This window comes from Lampetra planeri, chromosome 29 (genome assembly GCF_965212315.1).
Source record: "Lampetra planeri chromosome 29, kcLamPlan1.2.h2, whole genome shotgun sequence".
In the NCBI taxonomy this organism is placed as follows: domain Eukaryota; kingdom Metazoa; phylum Chordata; class Hyperoartia; order Petromyzontiformes; family Petromyzontidae; genus Lampetra; species Lampetra planeri.
This window is the reverse complement of record NC_136135.1, coordinates 5,372,845-5,395,375: the sequence shown is the minus strand read 5'-3', so window position 1 is coordinate 5,395,375 and position 22,531 is coordinate 5,372,845. Positions and strand designations below refer to the sequence as shown.

At 43.9% G+C, this 22,531-nt stretch overlaps 1 protein-coding gene across 4 annotated transcripts in view; it reads left to right on the top strand.

Annotated features, from left to right (window-relative positions):
- Positions 1-308: 308 nt before the first annotated feature.
- Positions 309-22,531, top strand: part of ZBTB16 (zinc finger and BTB domain containing 16) — a 59,131-nt gene continuing 36,908 nt past the window's right edge. Inside the window, exons 1-7 of one of the 4 annotated variants that reach the window (XM_078608150.1) lie at positions 309-714; positions 8,145-8,417; positions 8,854-9,930; positions 10,481-10,741; positions 12,437-12,595; positions 13,678-13,844; positions 22,024-22,118. In XM_078608150.1, the coding sequence (XP_078464276.1) occupies positions 8,163-8,417; positions 8,854-9,930; positions 10,481-10,741; positions 12,437-12,595; positions 13,678-13,844; positions 22,024-22,118 (2,014 nt within the window). In that variant the 5' untranslated portion in view covers positions 309-714; positions 8,145-8,162. Of the gene's footprint in view, positions 715-2,634; positions 2,762-5,474; positions 7,554-8,144; positions 8,418-8,853; positions 9,931-10,480; positions 10,742-12,436; positions 12,596-13,677; positions 13,845-22,023; positions 22,119-22,531 lie in introns of those variants that run through there. The other 3 variants (XM_078608149.1, XM_078608151.1, XM_078608152.1) reach the window with 3 other exon arrangements.

The window sequence follows — 22,531 nt, the reverse complement described above, 5'->3', positions numbered from 1 at the left end:
GGGGTGCAAGAGGAGGTGGAGGGGGCAGGGAGGCAGGAGAGAGGGATGGAGTGAGGCAGGAGGAGGAGGTGGTAGTGGTGGGGGGTGCAGGAGGAGGTGGTGGTGGGGGGGGGGCAGGGAGGCAGGAGGGAGGGATGGAGTGAGGCAGGAGGAGGAGGTGGTAGTGGTGGGGGGTGCAGGAGGAGGTGGTGGGGGGGGGAGCAGGGAGGCAGGAGGGAGGGATGGAGTGAGGCAGGAGGAGGAGGTGGTAGTGGTGGGGGGTGCAGGATGAGGTGGTGGTGGGGGGGGCAGGGAGGCGGGTGTTCGGCTCACACCGCGCGCGCACACTCGGCTCTCAATGACTCCCGCGATCGGCACGCGCAATCGCGCGCGCGCCACCCAACTCCAACAACAACAGCGGCAGCAACAACAACAACTACCGTAGCTGCGTGACCACAACCAGAACAATACAAAAACACAACAACAACAACATCACCCGACAACAACAATCGTAGACAACAGTTTAGAGAAGCACTCGGTGCTGTCGAACAACAAGTACTTTAGTAGCGCTGTAGTTGCTAACCACCGCAGTCGAACGGTGGAGTCGCTTATCACAGGCGACCGCTGCGAAACGAACGCAGCAGCAACAACAACAGCAACAACAGCAGCAACAACAACAGCAACAACAACAGCAGCAACAACAGCAACACGGCGGCGGTGACGTCGTTAGAGGAGGTAACGCGGTGTTTGGGGGGTGATGGTGGTTGTAGTGGGGGTGATAGTGGTTGTAGTGGGGGGTGATAGTGGTTGTAGAAGGGGGTGATAGTGGTTGTATTGGGGGGTGATAGTGGTTGTAGTGGGGGGGGGGGTGATAGTGGTTGTAGTGGGGGGTGATAGTGGTTGTAGTGGGGGGTGATAGTGGTTGTAGTTGGGGGGGGGGGGTGATAGTGGTTGTAGTGGGGGGGGGGGGGTGATAGTGGTTGTAGTGGGGGGTGATAGTGGTTGTAGTGGGGGGTGATAGTGGTTGTAGTGGGGGGTGATAGTGGTTGTAGTGGGGGGTGATAGTGGTTGTAGTGGGGGGTGATGGTGGTTGTAGTGGTTGTGGGGTGATGGTGGTTGTAGTGGTTGTGGGGTGATAGTGATGGGGGGGTGATGGTGGTTGTAGTGGTTGTGGGGTGATAGTGATGGTGGTTGTGGTGTGATAGTGATGGTGGTTGTAGTGGTTGTGGGGTGATAGTAATAATACATCGCAGTAATTGCGCTGTGCCAGTTGTTGGTGGTTGTGTGTGCGTCGCATATTGCAGGCAGGCGCGTTGCATGCATACTTGTGTGTTTATGTTGTATAATACGTTCGTGTGTGTGTATGTTGTATAATACGTGTGTGTGTATATGTAAAATGTGTTTAACGCGTGTGTCAATGAGCGCAGCTGCCTTATGGCACGTGTCTTGCACACTTACACCCACACGTCATGTTGTGTCATTAATGTGTCATGTTTGTGTCATGAATGTGTTATGTTTGTGTCATGAATATGGTCATTTAATGTAGCGGCAAATTGCTCGTGCGTCTTAATGTGTCTTAATGAGCGCGATTCCGGCTCAAGGCCGAGCAATAATAACAAGTGGCGAGATGTGTGTACCGGTTCTGGCTCTCCGCTAGGTCGACTCGGCCTCAAATGAGTACACGACGCGCCGTGTAGTGTAACAAACAAAAAAATCGCCACTGGGGAGACAAAGGCGGCCGGGAGTGGTGCCGGTGGCCACCCCCATCCCCCTCGTGTGCCACAGTGGGGGGCATTCATTGGTGATCACTAAACAGCACTTGCCCCCCCAACAGTCTGTTACAGGAGGGGATCTTTGTCTGTGTGTGTTGTGTGCACACACACACACAAATACAACACACACCACATACAACACACCACATACAACACACACAACATACAACACACATACAACACAACACGCACACACACAACATACACAACATACAACACAAATACAACACACCACATATAACACACACCACACAACATACAACACACATACAACACAACACGCACACAACATACAACACACACACAACATACAACACACACACAACATACAACACACACACAACATACACACAACATACAACACACACACAACATACAACACACACACAACATACAACAACACACACCATACAACAACACACAACATTCAACACGCACACACAACATACAACACACAACATACAACACACATGAGACTCGCTCACATCGCCCACGAGTGGCCGGGTGACACGCGTGTGCCGTGTGGTTCAGCGTGCGCGTTCCTTTGTTCGAACGCAACCATCAACCACAACCACTACCAACCTCCTCCCCCCCTCCTCCAACCACCACTGACCACCATCAACCACAACCACTACCAACCTCCTCCAACCACCACTGACCACCATCAACCACAACCACTACCAACCTCCCCCCCTCCTCCTCCAACCACCACTGACCACCATCAACCACAACCACTACCAACCTCCCCCCCCCTCCTCCCACCATCACCACTGACCACCATCAACCACAACCACTACCAACCTCCCCCCCTCCTCCTCCAACCACCACTGACCACCATCAACCACTACCAACCTCCCCCCCCCCTCCTCCCACCACCACCACTGACCACCATCAACCACTACCAACCTCCTCCCACCACTGACCACCACCACCAGCACAGGGACAGTGGTTCGGGGGCTCCATTCATGGATTCAGAGGCAGCGGGGGGTCGTTGTTTAGCGAGCGGCGAGGTGCGTAAGTGTGTGCGTGTGTGTAACGTGCACAGTGTGTGTAACGTGTACACTGTGTAACATGTACACTGTGTAACGTGTACGCGTGTACACTGTGCGTGTAACACACACTGTGTGTGTAACGTGTTCACTGTGTGTAACGTGTACACTGTGTGTAACGTGTACACTGTGTAACGTGTACACTGTGTGTGTGTAACGTGTACACTGTGTGTGTGTAACGTGTACACTGTGTGTAACGTGTACACTGTGTAACGTGTACACTGTGTGTGTGTAACGTGTACACTGTGTGTGTGGAACGTGTACATTGTGTAACGTGCACAAAGTGTGTAGCATGTACAATGACTGTAGCTTGTACAATGACGGTCGTGTGTGCAATGTGTCGTCTCTACAAGTATTGTACTGTAGTGTGTGCAATGTGTGTAGCCTGTACAATGTAGCCTGTACAATGTGTGTGTACAATGTGTGTGTCGCCTGTACAATGTGTGTGTAGCCTGTACAATGACTGTAGCCTGTACAATGAGTGTGTACAATGACTGTAGCCTGTACAATGACTGTAGCCTGTACAATGACTGTAGCCTGTACAATGACTGTAGCCTGTACAATGACTGTAGCCTGTACAATGACTGTAGCCTGTACAATGCGTATGGCTTGCAGTGTTACATCACAGTCGCATGCGCACGCTTCAATAGTTTGCGTTATAGCGCAATACAATCTACCGTGTCGCTGTTGGTGTCTTCAATGCAAGTGGAATTTACGAATTAGCGTAGAGTAATTACCACGGGAGTAATTCCATTCACATAGTGTAGAGTAATACAACACGTCTATGTAATAATACATATACCGTGTCGTAACTATTGCAGTAATATTCACTGCATAACGTTTAAAGAGCTACGCTTTGCTGAACCGGGACGTAAAGTACATGACACATGGAGCTTTAATTAAATGCAGCAAGTTAACGCAATGGATTCTATTGTTAAAGGGTAAAATAATGCGTATTTAAAATTATTATCGTGTATATGATCTCATTGTCTCAACTGCAAGGTGGCATCGCCTCCCCTATTACAGTACAGTGTGTGGTTTTGTATACATGGCATATTTACTTAACTCGTGTGGTAAAATATAATGTAGTCGTGTGTACAGTCGGTACTAAGATGACTAAAGTTACATTGACTTGGGACAGCACAGGAATGTACTGTAGATCCATTGTCCACCGATAGTGTGTTTTAAGCACGGGGCACTATGTAATAACTTTACTTTGTACGTAAATGTTTCATGTAGTAGAATAGCACGTGGAACGAACGCACATTGTATTATCAACACGACAGTCACGTTAGTGAGACGTAGTTTCATTCGTGTTTGTTTTACATGATAACAAAAACAAAATCACTATTAAACAGGTGTATTCATTACATAGTGTGTGAACAGTATTCATCGTAATCATTTAAATGTGTTAAATAATTACGGCATAGTATGTGCACGGTGCAGTTTACCGCATTAAGGGGAAATGCACGTGTTGGCCAAATGTGCTCATACAGTAGCCACCGATTTGTGCAAGAACTGCACATTACAGCTTTAACAACTACGTTACAAATATAATCACCGTGCTCATGAATAACCACGTACACTATTGCATTGTACATCTTATACACGCCCTCCCAAATTTTTAACACGTAATCCGTTAACGTTTCGCAACTGTGTGTGTGTGTTCTTTAGCTCTGTGCCCTTTGTTGTGTTCCACGTGTTTCGCCATCCTCTAGCCGCCGATACCACGTTGGGGTTGTCCCATTGACACTTACATCACTCGCCAACTTGGTTTTCCCCAATGCAGTGGAGGGACGGCTACTTACTGGCGCCTTTCACTGACCAAGCATTTGCTTTAGCAAAGGGCTTCATTGGCACTCGTGGTATAATCAAGAAATACCAAAAAAAATATGGCACGAATACTTTACGGATTGAGATTCTGAATGTCCTGGGATCGTGGTCTTACCGGGACTTTTTATTCCTAGCAACTGGGGGGTACACTACTTACTCGTGCCTTTTTATATGACTAGAATTTCCTTTTCAAGTGGTTAATTTGTACTCCCTTTTAAATTATATATGGCACTGATACTGCTAATGATTGAAATTCGTGGATAATGCTTTTGGCATCTCTTGTTTCCCCCAGCATAGTGGAATACACGATCTATTGATGCATATTCTAACTAGAATTTGCAAGTGCCTGTGGTGAAATAAATATGGCACCAATACTAATAATGATTGAAATTCGTGGATCATAAATTTGCCAGGGCTTGTTTATTCCTAGCACCGTGGAGTACACTACTCACTGGTGCTTGCTGTTTGGTAGAACTTGCGGTTAGTACTCTTGTGTAGTGCAATCTTAGTTGGCGATGATACTGCTATTGCATGGAATTTCTAGATCTTCACGTTGCCAACAATTCCTTATTATAACACAGTGGAGTACACTACTTTCTGACATCTAAATGGCCCCAACAGTGCGACAATATTGTGTTCATTTGCTACCTCTGGATCTTAATATTCTCAGCTCTTGTTTTTCCTCGCGTAAGAGGAGTACACGACTCACTGGAGCTTGCCCAGCTTCTTTATTCTGCTGATGATAAAATAAAATCTGAATGGGGGCCCTGTTTGCTTACCCCACTGATGCACGTGGGTGAAAACGTGTGGCAGCAGTGTGGCATGTGGTACCTTGTGTTGTTCACTGTCTAACACATGGACATGTACCGTTGGCACCTCGGCGACCACGCTTTTGTATGAACAGGGCACAGGCATTTAACACAATAGAAGTGAACCCTCCCTTTTCCCACCAAAACACATTCACCCCACCCCCCCTAACATTCCCCCACTATCAATTCTTGCGCTATTAACTTTTACATCATGTGTCCAGGTCGCCTTTTTTTTTATAAAGGGCAGCATGCCGAAATTGGACGTGGTTTTAATACCCGGCCAGCATGTATTTATACTCCGTGTACCACACATATTTTTGACGTTCGGACCATAATGTTTAAAGAGCATTTAAAAGGTCAGGTTTGTGAGTGGACAATGTTTTGGGGGATGATGTAGTTGTGATGGCGTGTTATGGATGGAACACACATCATTGTTGTTGGTGTTATTAAAGAAGGAATGCTTTTAAAATGAAATCACCTTTCCAATAAAGCAGCAGCTGACTGCTTTTGTGCAGCGGTATGAGACAATGGAATCACGTGGGCCGAGATGTCATTGCTGATTATAGTAATACTGATAGTATTGAATTACTTGCGTATGCTCTGCATGTCGTTTATCATCAGCCGTGATATACAGTATTCCATGAACATTTTCTCCAATTTTCATTAGATGGCTGTCCAGGCTACACTTGACGTAAAGCAATTTGTGAAAATTTAGTGTGCATTTTCATTAATTTCCTCTATAAGAGATATGTTTAGGCTTTTTAGTGGCTTAAGGCAAAATAATTGTCCGTGGGTTTCGTGGCTTTACAGTGGTGCAATTCATGTTGGTATTGCTTCGATTTTCAGAACAATGTCTAAAAGGATGGCTAACGCTCGCCTTTCTTTACTGTTTGGGTACACATTTCCATGGCCAGCGTGTGTGTGGTGACTGTTTGCACAACATCGGGACTGCAGTTCAACGAGAGTTGCTATTTATATTGGGGAAAAACAAGCGTTGAGATAAATTTAATACGTTTGTGTTTGAAATGAAGCATTCAGTCACACATTCCATACAAGACCCTGCTGAAAGAGTTCTGGGTTTAAGCCTGTCTCCTGCACATTTACTGAGCACGTTTATGTATGCAGCTGTGGGTGGTGTGTAAGGTTGCCACATACCAAACGGGCTAACTGGAGAGAGGCGGGTAGATTCTGATAGCGAAAGCTTTTAAAAAATGTTTTATTGGCATGCTTCTCTTAAAACTCGACCTTGTTTCCTTTGGCAGCATGCTGTTTTACATGTAAATAACAAAACAGCTGCTGTGCGCTCTCGTGGGCAAATTCATTGAGTTCCAATGCACAGCAGTTAATGAGCTCCAAAAGGAACCATTACTCTGTAGCCATTCAGTGCTGGAGTGTTTTAAGAAACCCAAAGAAGAAGAAAATCCTCCTTAGATGTTCTCGTTTTATTAGACATGATATTTGTAAACATTTAATCAACTGTGCCACGTGTGTCGCACGGTTTTTTAATGTACACCCATTTGGTTGGCGATTTTACTCATTTAAGGATAGCTGTTTTTTGTTGTTGTATAAAGTATATTTTTTGTTGGGATGCCAATTGCAAGTGGTAGTTTGATTTGTTACTTGCGTTCTGTTAAACCGTTTTGAACAACAATTACGAGCTAAGTTACGAACAAAAGCCCTTTTTGCTGCTCATTTTGAAATGATTAAATTAGATGGGACAGTTTTGCTATGCATGCCACCCAATATGATGATCACAAGGGCAGGCTGTGTTCCATGAGAGTTACTTACATTGCATTCAACCAGCCGGTACGGGCAGGGAGCGCTGTATAAACACGCCTTGCGTCATTGCTGGAAGTATGTCAGGCTATTTATAGGCAGGCTGGCACTGTTTACAGTACAGTGAGTTCCCATGTGGAGGGGCAGAGTGTGGCTCTTGATCGCTGGAACGCAGTCACAGTCAACCGATCCTCTGGAGTAGGAATGTGCAGCTTGATATTCGCGCAGAGGAGTTGGTAGCGGGCAACGCGGTGGCGTACGACCTCTCACGGCGAAGGGAATATTTCAGCACCCACCCCGTATTCAGCAAAAGTAACGACTTTAAAAGGCTACTCGTACGTAGGAAACGTTAGGGACTTTGCATACTTTCCAGTTTCACTTCTTGCCAAAAGACCGGTTAAATGCCACTGCAGTGAAGTGTTGCATTTTTTTAGGGTACGCATCGTGTTGCTTATAAGAATGACATGGGTGATGTTTAAGGAACGGAAGCCAAGCCTGTTGTACAGGCTTGCATTGTATGTCATTTTAAAACCGGTTTGGCACTGTTTTGTAAAGGGCTTTTTTTGTCTTCAGACATAGATTAGCGAGGATTATGCTTTCACAAGAAGGACGACACAGTGGATGCGGGCTTTAGATGGACCTTGACTATATTCTGTATAAAATGCCTACAATGATTTATTCTGTTTAACTTGATGGCTGACTCCTAGTTTAGTTTTTTGGGGAGAAAAAACACGGAATAATGTAATCAGTGTTCAGTCTTGCACGCAAATTATGAACTGCAATTTTTTTTTTTTAAATGTAGTACAGAAGAATGCTTGAACATTGGCATGCAATTATTACCATTCTGCAGAGTGGCCAATTTTTGGCTTAAGGGGCGGTAATGAGCGAACGGACGAAGAATTTCGAGACGAGTACATTTCTTTCAGGCTAGCAGGAGCAACACGATGAACGTGCCAGACGCCCCGGTGGCCATCCGGCTGGTGAACCCCTCGCACCCAGGGGCCATGCTTCACCGGGCAAACCAGCTGCGGCAAGCCGGCACGCTGTGTGACGTCGTCATCCAGGTGGACGGGCAGCAGTTCCCGGCCCATCGCGCCGTCCTGGCGGCGGCCAGCAAGATGTTTGAGCTGCTGTTTGGTCAGCGTGGCGATACTACGCGCTACACTTTGGACTTTCTCTCGCCTCGCACTTTCGCGCAGGTAAGGGCAGAGTGTGGGCGTGGCCAGCTGCGATGGCCCTGAACCTCTATGCGGCTGAGTCGTTGGATGTAAATGAATAGTGGGCCTTGTGGGAAAAAAGCATGGGGAATATAAAATGTTTTGTTTGTTAATTACATTTTTAAAATTAATTAATCACGGGATATTTCCTTTTGTTATTGATGTTGGGAAAAAAATCCATGCTTAATATGCACTGTGTACATTTGTTAAATTTTTTGTTCATTCAAAAGGTACTTAATAAGTGATGAGATTTGAGCCATTATAACCTCAAAATAGTACAGATTTTGACATTTTCTCTAAATTATTAATAATCGTTTTAACAGCAATTCTCATAAGTGACCCCAAATGAACACAACGCATTCATAAATCTATTATGTCTAGGTATATGGTTAATATTTTTCTGTCATTGCCTCCTCAGGTGCTGGAGTATATGTATACATCAACATTGGAGGTTCGGCCAGAAGATCTGGACGATCTCCTATATGCGGCTGAGATATTAGAGATTGAGTACTTAGAAGAACAGTGTTTAAAACTCCTTGAGGGCCTGCAGGGTTCAGAGGGCAATGAGTCAGAGGTTACGGAAGATGAAGGACACCAAAGTGGTGCCAACATTCGTGAACATGGTGACACTGCCAGAATGCCACACGGTGTCTATCTGCAACACACTGTGGCTGGGGTTTCTGTGGCGGAACATTCACATCGTGATTTGTACCCAAGAACATCGCAAGCTGCTTTGCAGATAGCAACCGAGGCGAGGCTGCCTGGTGTTGGGGGCCGCAAGAAACTCTACTCGAGAACGTCACGAAGTGCAACACACCGACTCAGCGAAGGTTCACTGTCGACTGAAAACGCGGACGCTGCTGTGCCTTCTCACAGCCTCGAAGGCATTCAGTCCGAAGAGTCCATGGCACCAGAGCAGGTCGAGAACAGTGCTTTCGAATCGGCTTATTCTGTCGGCGAGGATGGGCCTCAGAGGTCCATAGACCGTACCAATAGCGATCCCAGTTTGTATCTCAGACCGTCGAATGCCGACGAAGAGGCTGTAACGGTAAGGGAGCAGGGACGAAGCAGTAGCTTCTCCAGATATCGGGAGGACACCCATGAAGATCGCCACAAAAATGGCATTTTTCTGAGATTGCAGGAGAAGGCTGCAAAGGCTGTGGTTACAGAGGTCATCGCCGACGAAGGTTCCATGCCTCAGGACCTGGCGTGCTCGTCGCAGAAGTTGAGCAGGGGTGAGCTGGAGGCAGCCCGGGGTAGGGAGGACCCTTCGGGCCTCTATCTCAGAGCGCCTTCCCATCACGCGCTGGAAATGATGGCCGCCATGCTAGGGGAGCAGCATCGCCTGACAGAGGCCCAAGCGGCAGGCTTGCAAGCCGGCTGCTTCTCGCTGAGCCCCCGACGAGTCGCCGTGGACAGCCTCATGAGCCTGCGACATTCGCTTGTTGCTGGCCAGCACCTTGGAGGTTCGAGCCAAATGGAAACCTCAGGAGCGGTATGTCTTTTTGTTTCACCCCGACCTACACTTGCTTCTTTAAATGCAGAACCTTCTGCTAATGTGTGATTTTACATTAATGTACAAACAGTTACTCACTTGGCTAAGTGAGGTGACATAGGATTGCTTTGCCATATTTTCTATTTTAATTGGTGAGAATTTGACGCGTCAAAGGCAAGCATTAACCGAGCATTAATATTCAAGTCAGGCTAGTTGCGCTAATATAAAATATGAAATTACTTCAATGTGCAGTTATTTTGTGTACTCATGTTCTGGTCACATTGCAAAACACGGACATTTTGCAAATGAAAATTGACTTTAATTATAATTGTGTGGTATGTAAGCCATTATTTCATTCAAATAACAAACATTTGACGGCATTTTAATGATAAATTTCCGATTAAGCGTTCAAATATTTGTTTGACCGACAGTGCTTGGTTATTATTGCCACTGCAGAAGCGAAACGCCGAGCCTGGCTTGGTTTTCGCAGTGTGTATATATTTTAAAAAACGCGTGACAAATGACCGGCCTGGTGGCTTTTCGGTAGCAGGATGGGAACCAGGCCTCCGTAGCAACACGGCAAGAGTCGATGGAGGAGAGGCAGGAGCGGTCGGGCTCTGAGGTGGAGGAGGCGCCCGGGACACCCACAAGAGGCAGCGTGATCACCAGCGCTCGTGACCTCCACCGCCACTCGTCGCAGGACGACCCCGAAGATGTGGTGATGCGGCAGCCGCTCGACTCCGACGAGGAAGCTATGGTGTCTCCCCCGGAAGTTGCTTCAAATGTTGAGATCGAGGGCCACACTCCTTACGTAGGTGTTGCGATTAATGGTGATACGCGTGCCCAGGGAGATGGGAGAAGTAGGGGAAAGAGAGAGTTTTTTTTAACTACAGCTGTCATCCTACTTTACGATTTAGAAATTCCAAATCGGGAGTGCTTTATTAGGAAACAAAATGCAGTGTTTAAGAAATATATTTGTAACATGTAAACGTTTTGTATATACATCACATTGCTTCATGGTAGATCTTGCATTTCCGTTGAGCTAGCTGTGCTAGACATCACATGAATATAAACATTTAACACGTCGTGACATAAAAAAAACTAATCTATTAATGCAATTTTTATAATTTGTGATCACTTAAATTTTCATCTCGCTAGGATTAAGTATATGGACATCAGGTTTTAACCCAGATATGTCAGGTCCCAAGCATGTTTTTTTGCTGATTTGTCATTCTGAGAGCTGTGCGTCTGGAATGACAGCTTTTAGGGAGTTAATCTTGGCTATTTTTATAAAGCCGTCACAATGACATTTTTCCCGTAATTATATTGCTGTAAGACTGGAAGTGCACCGCATTATAATAAGTCATTTATCCATGCATATTACCTTCGTATGCCTTACCGAATGTTAATTGAATATGCAGCTGAAAAATGTCGCCTGGGATATCAATTTATGCTGACAATTTGGCCGTCGTTTTTGACGGTTGTCCATCATGACTGCACATTTATACAACGTCCAATATAAATATTGACTGACCTCTATTTCCTGTGGAGGTCTCATTTCCCATATATGTTTACTCTGTTAATAAAACACTAAGAACAACTAAGAGCATTATTGAATGGACTGCCTGTTCATTCTTTTATCTATGACGCGTATATACATCTAGATTTTAATATGTGCAGTCTATAATACACAATGACCTCTTAAATACATATATGGCTTATCTATGGAGCCCTTTTATTGCAAACTTGATGCCATGTAATAAGTGTCTTTGGTGTTTGAACATCTTAACACCTGTATTATTGGCAGAACGTGTAAAACCTTATTTTGTATATATATATGGCTTGTTTACAATAAGGTCCTGATTGGTAGGTGCACCTCAGTTTTCCACATTATCTTGTCATTCACAAGAACTACCTTGGTGTTTACCTGTTAGCTGTACTGTGTTTTAAAAAATGAGGTTATTGTTTGTGTAATTTCCACCATGATTGATCTAATGCATTATGTTATATGGAGGATGTAAACAAATGTTTTAAAAAATTCCTGCTGTCTAAGTAAATGTGTGTAGTGGCATGTTAGCCTTCCCTGTTACCAGATCCACATTTTGAATAAAGCTGAGCAATAATCTCAGTGATGCCTTCAGTCCAAAAAGATGGGATATTAAACAACACAGATCTGGCCACTGAAACGACCCATTTTCCTTTGCTTCAGCTCAGGACATGCCTTGCGAGCTTTTCAATAATGTAGCGACAATATCAGTAAAAGGCACTTTCGTAGAATGCTCATTGTACATAAATGTATTTTTCAGTCATGGGTGGGTCATACATATTGTGAGCCAAAGGTCCATTCCTAATTATATCAAGACCTTTTAACGATCATTTGCTTGTGGAAATTATTCCACTAGTTTAAGCCGCGGTAGCATTCATGCAGACAAAGGTTAAGACTCTGCCCATTGTGTGGTTTTTAAGCGGGTAAATTAACACGCGCTAATGCTTTTTTCCACTCTAGCATCGGGTCAGCCGGGAGGCTACGCGACTGGAGCTGATGGACCCCGCGCTCATCTACAACATGCACATGCTGGGCGCTCTGGGCTCTGGTCTTTACCCCCTCGCACTGCATCAGCAACACCAGCACCAGCAGCAGCAGCAGCAGCAGCGAGCCTTCCAGGTTTGTGTGGCCTTTCGCACTCCTCGTGCACCGGGCCCTCGCCAACTGTGTTGTGCTTGTGCGATAACGCGGTGTGACCTCCGATTGCAAGAGCAGGTGAAGACTTAATCATTGGCTTTAGCGCAAATTTGCTCCTTTTGTAAATTAACTGCGTGCTGCACTCGCAAATATATATTCGTGCCATTCGTGCCGCGGCAGCGTCGGTCCGCAGACATTGAGGGAATAGTTGGAATTAATGGTATGTTATCGGGACCACTTTTTTGGGGTGGGGGAATATAACTGTTTCAGATATATTCCCAATTTCAGCTTTAAAATACGGTAGCAAGGCCTCAGTGTGGGGGCGTTTCGGCAAGCCCCTGAATTCCCAGCATAAGAAGACGACCCTCGGGGTTTTGAACTTCAATTGTCTTCACAACTCACCAATGGGAGCAGATCATTGTGCCAAATTAACTGAAAAATAGCACCTGTTCTGCCCTGAGGATGTCATTGACTTCTTCACCTCGCTCAAGTTGGTGCACACCGCCACTGAGGAGCTTCGTAGCTGATCGAGGGATTTAAGATTGCAAAGAGGTGTTCGTTGCATTGTGCGCTGCTTGTGAAGCTCACCTGCGACAAACCACCTGAAGCGATAGCAGGCCCTAGGCACGTGTGCACGTGGCTTCGGCAGTTCAGTGTGAAATTTAACCGCTCGCAAAAATCTTGCCTGTGCTCATGGTACAATTACATTTGCTCTTGTAAATGCATTGGACAGTTGATTGTGTGGACCTGTGTTCGTACATGATTTGTATTATGGTGATACCACTATTTTAAATGATTATTTTTAAATGTAAAGCGTGTAACATCCTAGCATTTTGCGAATTATCATGATGCTGGGTTGATTTTTTGTTTTACGATTAATTTAATTGTCTTATTTTTGGTGAATTGTCTTAGTTTTGGCCGTATCATTATTTTGACTCTCGTGATTTTAATACGTGTATCTTGAGCATTCGTATTCAGTTCCTACAAACGCATTGTTGCACGTCTAGTTATTCGGTGGAACACTCTTTAAATTCATTACCTGTTTCTGTCATTGTCTCATCCAGGCCCAAGAGCTTGCCAGCCGCCTGGGAGAGATGAGCTCTGCGCTGAGAGCAGACCAGTCAGCCATGCAGCTCTACCTTCCCTCTGGTTCCTCGTCAGCTCCCGGAGAGGAGAAGTGTGACATATGCAATGTTTCCTTCTCAAGTCGAGAGAGCCTGTGGGAGCACAGGTTTGAAAAACAGCAACATTTATGGCGGCGTAAACTAAACTAAAACTTGGCTTGGCAAAGCCACTGTGTGCAAGCTAGTTTCCATGAGCACGCATCATGCACAAGGCATGTTTGTACGAGTGGCCAAAATCCAGCTGGTACGAATCCTCATCTGGAATTTTGCACTCGGAGTGTATGCCAGCTCATAGCTAAACTGGCTCCAAATTTGTTTAGGTGCATCATCCATAGCTTTCAGCTGTACATGCTCGAAGACAGAATGTTAACGGACTATTAACTGTCATTCATACAGTCATTGAGTTTATGTTTTAACTGCAGCACATTTTCTCACTTTGGCACGTTTTGAATTCACAAGCGGGCACATTGAACCCACACTTATCTTACTTGCATCTCATTTTTGGCCCCAATTGGCTTGGCGTGCCAGTTGTTCCATCGGTGTGATACGTGAGTGGGTTTTGTATTACTTGAGAAGCAATTATGCTTTGTATTCTAGTTTTGTGGTGTCTATTTCAATACCTTTTATCAATTGGGGGATAAATAGACTACATTGTTGTGGTAAATATGAGGCTGTGAGTTTGTCACTTTGGTCAGTCACAGTAGGTATGGGTTGTACACATTTTTAATACAAACCACCTGCATTTATATATCAGGAGTAAATTGTACTGTTTTACGTTACCCTCTTTCACGTAAAAATAGAGTTATTGCAGTTGGTAGTTGGCATTGGTCACAGACTTGTTGAGTGATGCATAATCTTCCACTGCAGTGTGACACTTTTTAAAGAGGCCCCTGAGAAGGACCTCTGTGCTCACCTTCCACAAAAAAATGCTCAGATATTAGGTAATAGTGCTGAGTCGGAACGATATAGTGATGAGCTTCCTGCTGAGACTGACCAGTGTGGCGAGACACACGACGGAAACGCAAGTACCCTAGACTTGTTTAGGCCCTAAAGAAAGTCCGTCTGGTGTACACCAATCAGTTCCATAGACAATGCATATATTATTAGAGCATGTTTTTGTTTGCATATTCACCACAAGTACGTGTGGATAATGCAGACATGATTCCTTGCAAAAGGTTTCTGTTTGGTGTTTGAACATATTAACACCTGTTTTATTGCCAGAAAGTGTAAAACCTATTCTTATTTTTTCATACCCTATATATGTGACATGCGTAACGTTGGCCAAATGTGCCAGAGTTAAACTTTTGGTATTTGCAGAAGCCTTGGTGACTAGTACTGGTGTTGGATGGTGGCCGTGTTTGCCCGTAACAGATAACGTTTGAGTAATGGGTTAGGGACTGGGCGGGCGGGTTGAAAGGGCACAGATAAAGCCATTATCACTTGTGTTTACTTGCCAGATAAACACTTTTGTAGGGACCTGGTAATGCTTGAAGCTGATTTTATTTCACATTTTTTTATGTTGCAGGTGCAATATTGTGCCGCATAGTCACAGTTGGTAGCCAATAAAATGTTGCGCAAGGTGTTGAGGAAAAAGTGTTATGCCCTTGGAGAACTGTTTAATGTAGTATTACTAAATAACTTTTAAGTCATGATATTTTGATGAATACAATCTGGGTGCATTTTCTGTATGCCTTCTAAATTCGAGGTAATTTGTCCGTAACTAGAATGAACAAATAATTGTTGATGCAAATGTAATCAAATATTTTGGCATATTTGTTGTTCTTAAATGAAGATGACAATCCATTGAAACACTTATAATGGACTTTATACACGGAGGCTGAAGAAGCAGCAATTGACTTGCACTTTTCATTAATTTTGTGGATGATTCATCTTGGCGTAAGTTTACCATGGCTAGCAATTGAAGCTAGGCAATGATTTCCCAATGTACCCATATGGCAATGCACTTTTTGCATATATAAAATGTATTTAGACACAGTATTTCAAATAGTATATTAAATCAAATGCATTTTACATGCGTGAATTTTAAATAGGACCGTTAGCACCATCTGTTGTGTAGAACAGATTTTTTGTTTGTTAGGAATGGTTCTATCGCATGGTTTTGCATGCAATTTCCTCTTTTCATTCAAGATACTGGTAAAAAAAATGACGTTAAAGAACTCTTTTTTTATAGGATATTTCAATGGCTTGTGTACAAGTGTAGAAAGCACGCTGCAACATTTTGCCTGTAAAGAATGTCCCTCGCCATTGTAGTACCGTAATTATATGGATGGAAAAAAACAATCACTGGCGTTGTAGACTGCAAGTTGGCATTTTTTTGTGATTGGAGGTCACGTGGAGAACAATGGAAGAAATCTGCTGGGTCATTTGTCTCCCTGGGAATACACTGTAGTGCCATTCATTTAACTGGCTGCTTATCAGTGGCAAGGTCAGAGGTGATCTCCAAAGGTTCACTGTAGAGCCATTAAAGGGCTGTAATCAAGTGTATCTTTGCCTCTTCGTTTGCAAAGAACTCCTCTCAAGGTCTCCAAATGACCGTGCATGGCCCAAGCTAAAACGTCTTAATGGACAACACCTGCGAGAGTCAAGCCCTCCTGTAAATTGCAAAAAGGGTAATTAATTAACGTAAGGTGTGTGCTTATTTGGGGGGGGGCGCTCTTTTTTTTGTGTACCTTTGCACGCAAAATAAAATTGATCAATTGGTGCGGCGAGGAAGGTTTCTTTTTGGGTCCGAATAAAATCACCAGAGAAGCCCCGGGCAATTGGTCATCGGGGCAACTACTGCGTGTGCTTTAATGTCGGCGTTTGAAAAGTTACGGCAGTTCACGGAACCCCCACCCTCTGTACACGATTTAGCAGCAGTGACTCATGAATTTTGTTTCAACTGGCAAAAACACTTTTTTTTACATGTGGCGTATGTTTTATATCTAATTTTATGTGCCCATGAACGAATATATGGACTGATGGTGACCACATGCTTCTACAAAACTTGCCCTTTTACAAATTTGGATGCTTTTCGTGATACCCTAATCTCTGCAGGCTCCATCCATGAAAAAGTTTTTTAAATTGGCAGAACCTGCTGAATATCTTGACACCAAATAAATAACTTACAGAATCTCTAAAATGTTATTTGAGTTTTCGCTGACTAATGTAGTATGAATAAAGGCTATTTATACATATTTTTTGCCAAAAAACACTCCCAACTGACTTTTGTAATGCTTCTAATAGTAAAAAAATGACAGTACTTGCTTGTCAGCTCTTATGTGCTTTGTCAAAACAGTGTGTTTTGTTTAAAACTGATATCAGTTTTTTTTCAAATGTGGTATTGAAGTTGTGGCTTACCATAAAATGTGTACATATTAGACCATAAGGGGGAAAAAATCCAAATCTGATCAACAAAGTTAAATAACAGTACGTAGTTGGCAATTTTGTGGTGTAGTTTGTGCCCGTTTTGTGGCCTTAAGAGTAGCTGCATTGTTCCTTATTAGCACTGGTATTGTGGGTTACTGTTCTTATTGTTCTGTGTGGTCTTTTTGGTGGCTGCATTGCAGTAGTAACTTCTTGTCAATTAAATACAAAACAGCAAATGATCGATAATTCTGTTCTTGCGAATGCCTCCGCTTCTTTCCAAAGCATTTCACAACATTTTAAAGTGTTTTTGAGGTTTGTCAAACATAACAAGGGCATTGTTTTATTTTGCTTATCGGAAGCAATTCTTATTGTATTCTTGCATATGGCAATATATTCAGGAGATGATTGCCAATGTCGAGGCCTGCTAGCCATGAGATGGCTTCAGGAGAAAGTTTGTGTCGTTAAGCTATTCCTTCGTGGAAGGAGAGCACAGACTGCAGTGGTGTGAAGAAAGCAATTAAAGTTACCCATGGGTTTTCATGTACGAAAATTATTCTGTAATTTTGTGGACACATTTGGTTCTGAAGCTAAGCACTAAAAAGTGTTGACGGTCTGAAGCTAATGCCCACATTGTTTTTTCCCTCCAATTTAATCTTGCAGATGTATCGCAAACCACATTGCCATAACCTGCTAATGCGATTTTCCATTCACCATTTTTAGCATTGAAGTTTGCTTTGATAACTTTCTATTTTACAAAAATAAAACCCACAAGAATACACGTACATGTAAATAAAAAAAATTGCTCATCGATAGAAAAATTCTGAAGGTAAATCTCACACCGATGTGGATTTGCATGAGAATTTGCAGTACGGTCCACATCTCAAGTTTCTGCGTACGGATCCCCGCAGACGGCGTAGGTGTGGCTGAGGCTATTGCAAAGTTGGGGTGAGATAGTTTCCCATAACGTGTGGTCCCCTGCACCACGCCGCCAGTGGTCAGACGGTTGTTGCCCATGTGCCCTTTGGCCAACATAGCTTGGTTCACCGCAGACTTGTGTGTGGTGGGTGCAATGCACCCATTCAACAACACGTCCAGGCTTTGGGTGGCATAAACTTTCCTGCTATACAGCGCGCTGGGTTTAGTGTAGCGCAAAATTTGACGGTTACGCCGGGCAGATGAACACGATTAACTCCTTTCCTGTTGGCAACCGATACGGATCTTAAATCTTTGCTAAAGTAGTCTACATTTTCACGTGGAAATATGCTTACACTGGATGCCTAAGCAGCCAACCTCAATTGTGTAAACATTGTCAAATGAATATATACATTTATCAACTCGCCAAGCTTACGTTTCATAAACTCGTGTAATCAGCCGTTACATATTTCCACCACTAAAATTACAAAAGTACAATTATGATCGGTACCATAAATAAGTGCTTCGAATAAAGGCTCCAGTATTTTTACTTAATTTTTTCTGAACATTTTGATCTTCTCATAGTTCCCTAGATTTTGTTGTTGTTGCGCTGGTCCTGTAAATTGCGGTCTATTCCACCTCATTGGTGCCAGTAACACATCACTTTCCTGCGAGCGTTGAGCAAGGGTAATGTGTTAATAACGCTTGTGGGCAAGCAACAATGAAGTCTGAACTTTTTTGCGAGCACCATGAATGGAATGCCATGCGTTCCAGAGAAAATGTTCTCAGGCTCACGACTTCTAGCAACTGCTACCTGATTTTTTTACAGGTTGGCGTTATACAGTGTATATGTAAGAGACGTGGTAAAAAAAGGTTTTGAGAAATTTGACGTAAAGGAAAGAAGTCGCATCCACCCAGTGTTAGATTTATTTCATTTTGTAGCACTCTGTACAGAAGCCATTTAATAGAATGTGCATTGATGTTCGTGTTTCCTGAATTGCAATATAAATCAAAGCATCTGAGGCTGTGAATATTTAAAATGTTACGTTATCAACAATAGTCTTTTCCCCAAGTAAAATGTACTTGTGAATGTGTGGCACGATGATGCAGTGCTTATCTTCTGTCCTACGATACGATTCTTGGGTCTTAATCTTGAGTGCCAAGAAGTATGTCATCCTGGCCTGGCACTTTCTTCGGCCAACTCTGCCTAAGTTTATTATTACCTGTTGTAGTGCTTTAACAGTCTAAGGCTTTGCGTGGTGTGGTAATCACATCACTACCCTTGTATGATATGCAGGCTTTAAATATATACTATACAGTCAAAGTCAATAAGACTTACTGAGCTCGCATCTTAGTCTTGGTTGTTGTCTTTTGTGTAAATGTTCTTAGTAGCTTGAAAACTAATTCTATTAATCCTGAACTTGAATGTATCTTTAACTGCAATGTTTAGTGCAACAGTGTTTGCCATGGCAATCCTTTCCATGCGGTGAATTAACGAAGCTTTAAATTGAGTGACATGTTAATTTTGTTGAACTTTTGAGTCGTCTTAATCTTAAGTTGTGAGAAGCTTATTTCAGGCACTCGTAAACTTTTAAACCAAAATGTATTGTCCTTTTCTTTTTGCGTGCCATTTGCAACATCACAGACAAAACTATCGTTGGGAAACTAATATTGTTATGAAGGGGGGGCAGAGAATGTATAAATTATTACAGATGCTTCGTAAAGAATGTGTTCATTGTATTTTTGAGGTGGAATGTGGAATTGTGGCGTCCCACACTGTTCTTTGCAAGTGTGGTTTGCAGCTGAAAACCCACAAGATTTGGATCTTGTTGACTGCACTGTAGTCGAGGCGGTCGTTTCTTTCCCAAAAAATACAAATATTTACCCGGAATCCAGGGAGATATGAAATAAAGGCATTCCAGTTTACAAAGTCTTGAGAAAAAAAAAGAAATGTTTTTTTTGCGCTGAAAGTAAATTGAACATTTGGTATTGTGACATAGTTGCTATTCATTGGGATGGCCGAAGACTTGTTATTAATGACCATTTGGTTTACAAGCATGTTATGTTGCCAGATACATAAACAAAGTTTATTTATAGCTGTGTACGGGGCAAGTTCGGTTTAATGGACAATTGATCAACAAAATTGTTTGTTTTGCAGGCGCCCTAAGCATATTTCCATTCCTTTTGCTTTTTCATTTCCTTTGCCTTTTTCCGCCACTTTGTAACAGAAGTGTGTAGTGTAGCTTGTTGAAGCCATGGTTAAAATGGACAACTTAAGCCTCTGTGACAGAGGTCATTTTCCTACAAAATGCTTTTGTGTTTAACGTTTGGACATGTTTCCAACCGGAGTCTGAGATATTTTTTTTCGCAAATGCAAACACGCGTGTACGAAAGGGGACCACACACTGCTTAAATCATGTATCCTACATATTAAATTATGTTCTTCGCAGCGCGACGCGCATTTGCATGCGCGTACATTAATACCCAATCGCCTCCCCTTTCACCTGGTTTGCACAAAAAACTCAAATTATTTCCGTCTCCTGAGCTCCAAAGATGAGGCGCATATTTTTGTTTAAATATCTTAACGTTTTTGTTCCTCCCCATCTCACCCCCGGTGTCCATGCTGTAGATTTCAAAATTTATAGTGCGCCATATAAATAGGAATAGAATGGGTTGTGCAGTCAGATTAATAATGCATGCCTGCTGCTCGACACACCAATGCGGTTTTGTTTTGCAGCCTGCCATTCAGAGTCGCGTTAAGCTCTTGTTGAAAGCTGCTCACTGACCTGGAACATGCCATACTGTATGAGCCCCCCCCCACCCCCCCGTATGTTTTTCTCTCTTTCCTTTTTTTTTGGACCGACGAACATTCTCGTAATAACTTCCCCGAGCCGCAAATGGATTTCTGTCACTGAGGGACTGAATTAGCATAGTTTAATTTCACTAATATGCCCACAAGGCGCCATGCATTTTCTCTTATGCTTAATAATTAGAAATGACTTATATTGCACGGTCGTCATTGTACCGTGAGTCGGGCAATGCAGTACCTGGTGGGGGATAGGGTTGTGTCGCTGTGAATTGATGCGTGGAATGCTACATCGTGTGTAACGTTACTTTGCCTCACTTCACTCGGCACCTGTTTAACCCCCTGCACACGATGTGTCGTTCGATCGTGGATACGTTTCACGTAGGTGGTGCAGCCTCTCACGGTCGTTGGCTGATGCCAATGCTGGCAAGAATAGCCTCTTCTTGGTTCTTTCGGTAAAGTCACGTAGAAGGGAAATAATAAAATAATCAAAATAAAACATAATAAAATAATTCTCACGAGGTTTTGGCCACAACGCAAGCAGCCGTCCTCAGGTGAAGAACATGTCTTTCGGAAAGACAGTGTCTGAATGACACTGTCTTTCCGACTGAATGACGCTGTTTTTCCGACAGACCTGTTCTTCACCTGAGGACGGCTGCTTGCGTTGTGGCCGAAACGTCGTGAGAATGATTTTATTATGTTTGATTTTTATTTTTTTATTATTTCCCTTCTACGTGACTTTACCGAAAGAACCAAGAAGATGAATCCCTGCAGTCACGAAAGCTTTAAATCGATAGAAGAGCCTCCTCCACTCCGATTAGCACAATTGGCTACGTACGGTGCGAAAGGAGTTCAACATACATACACTAGAGGGAGCTCTAAGAAGCCCCCTCAAGAGGTAGTTTGGCCTACTTTAACATGCTCAAGAGCCACACTTGTGTGCAAAGAGGGCTTAATTAGGATTTTGACTTTTATGTTTTTGAGTGCAATGATTTTGATGGGATTTTTTTTTATTTTTATAGACAGAAACTCGAGTCAAATTTTTACCCCTGCAGTAACGGCAGAATGGCTTGACACACAAATGAACATGCAAGGATTCCTGTACGTTATTTCACCAATGATTAAAAAAACAATCCGTAGAGTTTCTACAAATCCACACGTCTCTTCCCATTTGTTTTTTGTTTGTTCTGTGCCCACAGAAAGCTGCACATGGAGAAGGGCTACGCCTGCGATCTGTGCGGCAAGCGCTTCTTGGACAGCCTTCGCCTTCGCATGCATCTTCTGTCTCATTCGGGTGAGACTCCTGTCCACATTTGAGCGACATTCACGGGGTATGGGTTGGGGGTGTTGTGTGCGTTGCGCAGCGGTGTGTCGGAGCGGCGTGGTATCCGGCAACTTTTGTAACCAGGCTCTGGTACGTATTCGGTGGCCGAAGCGGTCACCGGTGTCCGCTCACTTTCACTGCACACTGCGGTGCCGCAGTTTGTGTATTCTGGTGCGGTCTCTCCCGCACTTTGGTTGCATTGCGTTTCGCAGCTGTCGCGGGCCGCCCCAGCAACCCCGCCCGCCCGGTACCTGGCGCATCACAAAACCCCTCCCCCGCCTCTCCACATCGCCCCTCACCTTCCTCCATCCCTCCATCCCTCCCTCCTCTCCCCTCACCTCCCTCCCCTCCCCTCCCTCCCTCCCTCCCCCCCTCCTCACCCC